At 37.0% G+C, this 3,393-nt stretch overlaps 1 protein-coding gene across 1 annotated transcript; it reads left to right on the forward strand.

The window, feature by feature from the left end:
* The first annotated feature begins 1,331 nt into the window (after positions 1 to 1,331).
* Positions 1,332 to 2,270, forward strand: LOC103211883 (olfactory receptor 2T33-like). The gene has a single exon (XM_007957860.1). It carries the CDS (start codon positions 1,332 to 1,334, stop codon positions 2,268 to 2,270), a length of 939 nt encoding a protein of 312 aa, XP_007956051.1.
* Positions 2,271 to 3,393: the final 1,123 nt, after the last annotated feature.

The following is a 3,393-nucleotide window of genomic DNA, read 5'->3' on the forward strand; positions in this document are numbered from 1 at the left end:
ATACATATTGTACTAAAATCTAAAACTATCCCAGAAATGTAGCACATGAATATAAATTGGCTATTTAAAGAAAAGTAATTAACCATGTTGTTTTTCTTTCCAAAACAATTTGATATTTTGCTGAGACTGATAATTATGCTGTATGGATATTAAATGCTTTTTAAATCATTATATTGTACTTTTAATGACCTCACTCCTTATAATTGTTATTGCTTTTCTTTTTATATCAAAAATCTGCAATGATTACCCTTCTACATTTGGTTTGTACCCTTAGGTCTCCTTTGCAGTAAATTGTGTGATTGGAAGTTTTGTGTGGGCCATGCCGACAAGAACTAGAAGGTGCAGTTAAGTTTATTTTCTTCCTACCATAATGGGTGCATAGCACAGAATTCAGAACAAGAAGTCATGAACCAAAATATGTAAGTTTTAAAGATCAGGTGAATAAAAACATTTACCTAATGAAAGGAAAGCAGCTCTGGTGGTGCATTGGTAAAAGCATTGACCTGGTAACTAAAATGTTAGTGGTTCAAACCCACAGACAGCGTCACAGGAGAAAGATGAATCAGTCAGCCCCTGTAAAGATGTATAGCTTATGAAACCCTATGGTCAGTTCAGCTCTATTCTATAGGGTTGCTATGAGTAGGAATTGACTCAAGGGCCATGAGATTCAATGAGAGGAACAAAATAATATTTAATCTACTATATTAGAGATTATTATTTTTCTTTGAGTGACATATTTTGTTTACCTCCTAACCGTCTTTTCCATTCTATGATCTTTGACCATAATCTATGGCCATAAATTAAGTCTTTTTTTTTTTTTTTAATATGAATATATGTAGAACCCCACAATTGGATTTAAATTATCTGTGATTAAAGAAAATGCAAATGACAGACTCTGTGAGTTTATTTTTTCAATTGGTTAATTTTAGTCTCAGTGTATATTACAAAAGTTCAAAATAGTACTACAACACTTGTAATTGTAAAGGCCAACAGTAACTCCTTAGTCCTTAACAATTAAGAATACACTTTTATCTACTAACTAATTTAATCTCTTTTCCTCTATTATCTAATTTAGATCAATTGATTTAAATTTAATTGATTGTGTGAAAGGGTATATTGACCAAATTTGAAATAATAAAACATTGAGGTATTTAGAGGTTGATTGGACCAAGGTAGACCATTTTAACTGGGAGACTATGGTTTTGAATCAACACCCTAGATTCCAAATATAGTACATTTCCAGAAAGTTCTACAGTGAAACAGAGATTTTTAAATGGTGAAAACCCTTCCTTATTTAACTTTCCATATGCAGTGTCATTCCAGTAGAAACCATGGAGAAGAAAAATGCCACCTCAGATTTTATTCTCCTGGGACTCTTTAAGCACACAAGGTCCCATCGCTTTCTCTTCATTGTGATACTGACCATAGCTATTGCTTCCCTGATGGGCAACATCCTCATGATTCTCCTGATTCACAGGGACCACCGACTTCACACGCCAATGTACATTCTACTGAGCCAGCTCTCCCTCATGGACTTGATGATGGTTGTCACCATTGTGCCCAAAATGGCATCTGGCTTTCTGACAGGCAAGAAGTCCATCTCCCCTGAAGCTTGTGGCTTACAAATCTTTGTCTCACTCACCCTGGGTGGTGGAGAATGTTTCCTTCTGGCAGCCATGTCCTATGACCGCTATGTGGCTGTGTGTCACCCATTACGGTATCCGATACTCATGAACTGGCCACTGTGCTTGAAAATGACCATGGGGTCTTGGTCTCTGGGAGCAGCTGATGGGCTAATGCAGGCAATTGTTACCTTGAGCTTCCATTTCTGCCGTGTACGTGAGATCAATCATTTCTTCTGTGAAGCTCCCATGCTGGTGCGCTTGGCTTGTGCTGACACTTCATTCTTCGAAAATATCATGTACATCTGCTGTGTGTTAATGCTTTTGGTGCCCTTGTTCCTCATCCTGACCTCCTACAGTCTCATCTTAGCTGCAGTAATCCATATGCGTTCTACAGAAGCTCGCAAGAAGGCCTTTGGTACATGCTCTTCACACTTGGCTGTAGTGGGACTCTTTTATGGGGCTGGTATTTTTATCTACATGAGACCCAAATCCTACAGATCAGCTAACCATGATAAGGTTGTGTCAGCTTTCTACACTATCTTCACTCCTATGCTGAACCCCCTCATCTATAGTCTGAGGAACAATGAAGTAAAGGAAGCCTGGATAAGGTGGCTTGGGAAATGTGCTAACTTAAAGCCTCAATAATCATAGTTTCACTTTTTAGGATTACCCAATGTCAAAATTTTGTAAATTCCTGAAATTATTATATTTTTCACAGTTTGCAATAATTACACCTTATTTTTGAAATTGGTGAAATCCATCATTGAGCTCATTTAATTAGATGTTGCAATTAAATAGACTTTTGGATATATCTTAACAAGCATTGCATCTAAAAGTCATACTAACACCTTACTCACACTATAAAAACATTTGTGGCTATGACACAAAAGTCCAAGCACCATAAAACAGAACAATCCAAATGAACTTCATTAAAATTACAAACATTTGTGCGGAATATACTTTGTCAAGAGAATGAAGGGACAGTGCACAGATTGGTAAATTTTAGGGAAATATATTGTGGACATGGGTTTAAAATCTAGGGTATATAAAGTACCCCTCAGACTTAAAAAAAAAAAAAAAAGACAAACAACCAAATGAAAAACTGTGTGCAAAGGATTTGAATAGACATTTCACCAAAAAAAAAAAAAAGAAAAAGAAAAAATTGCCAGTAAGCACATAAAAAGATATTTAGCATTATTAGTCCTCAGGTAAATTTTTAAATCAAAACTGTAAAAAGCTATCACTTCATCTCCCACTAAGAAGCTGTGGTAGTTTAGGTTTTGTGTCAAATTGCTTGGGCCATGTCTTTGGGGGCTGTGACTGCTGGATGTAATTATTCCTTACCATGAAGTTGTAATCATGTCCATAGTGGAATATGCTATGAGCAGTGAAGTAGTGGTTAAAGGGGAATTTCCTTTGGCATGTGGCTTGCTTCCAATACATACAGAGAAGCTTTGGGAAAGATTTTGAGCTTTTTGGTAATTTTAGGATCCTGCATTTGGCCAAACCTCCGTTTCCAGCTCCTGTAGTTGAATCATGGCCATCATGTTGCCTACTGATCTTGTTATTGTGTCATTTTACCTACCAAATTGGGATTTGCTAGCCTCAGCAGCCAGTGGCTGCATGAGTTAGAAGAAGCCTCCACTCCATTAGACCTGAGGAAAGAGGCAGAGCTGAAGCCCAAGGCTTATGGGCCTTCACCCCTAGCCATTAGATCTGGGACACTGAATTAGGACTTGTAATATCCTACAGTGTAATGTAATATGTT

Source organism: Orycteropus afer, unplaced genomic scaffold (assembly GCF_000298275.1).
Source record: "Orycteropus afer afer isolate SDZICR_OR568_19922 unplaced genomic scaffold, OryAfe1.0 scaffold00810, whole genome shotgun sequence".
NCBI lineage: Eukaryota > Metazoa > Chordata > Mammalia > Tubulidentata > Orycteropodidae > Orycteropus > Orycteropus afer.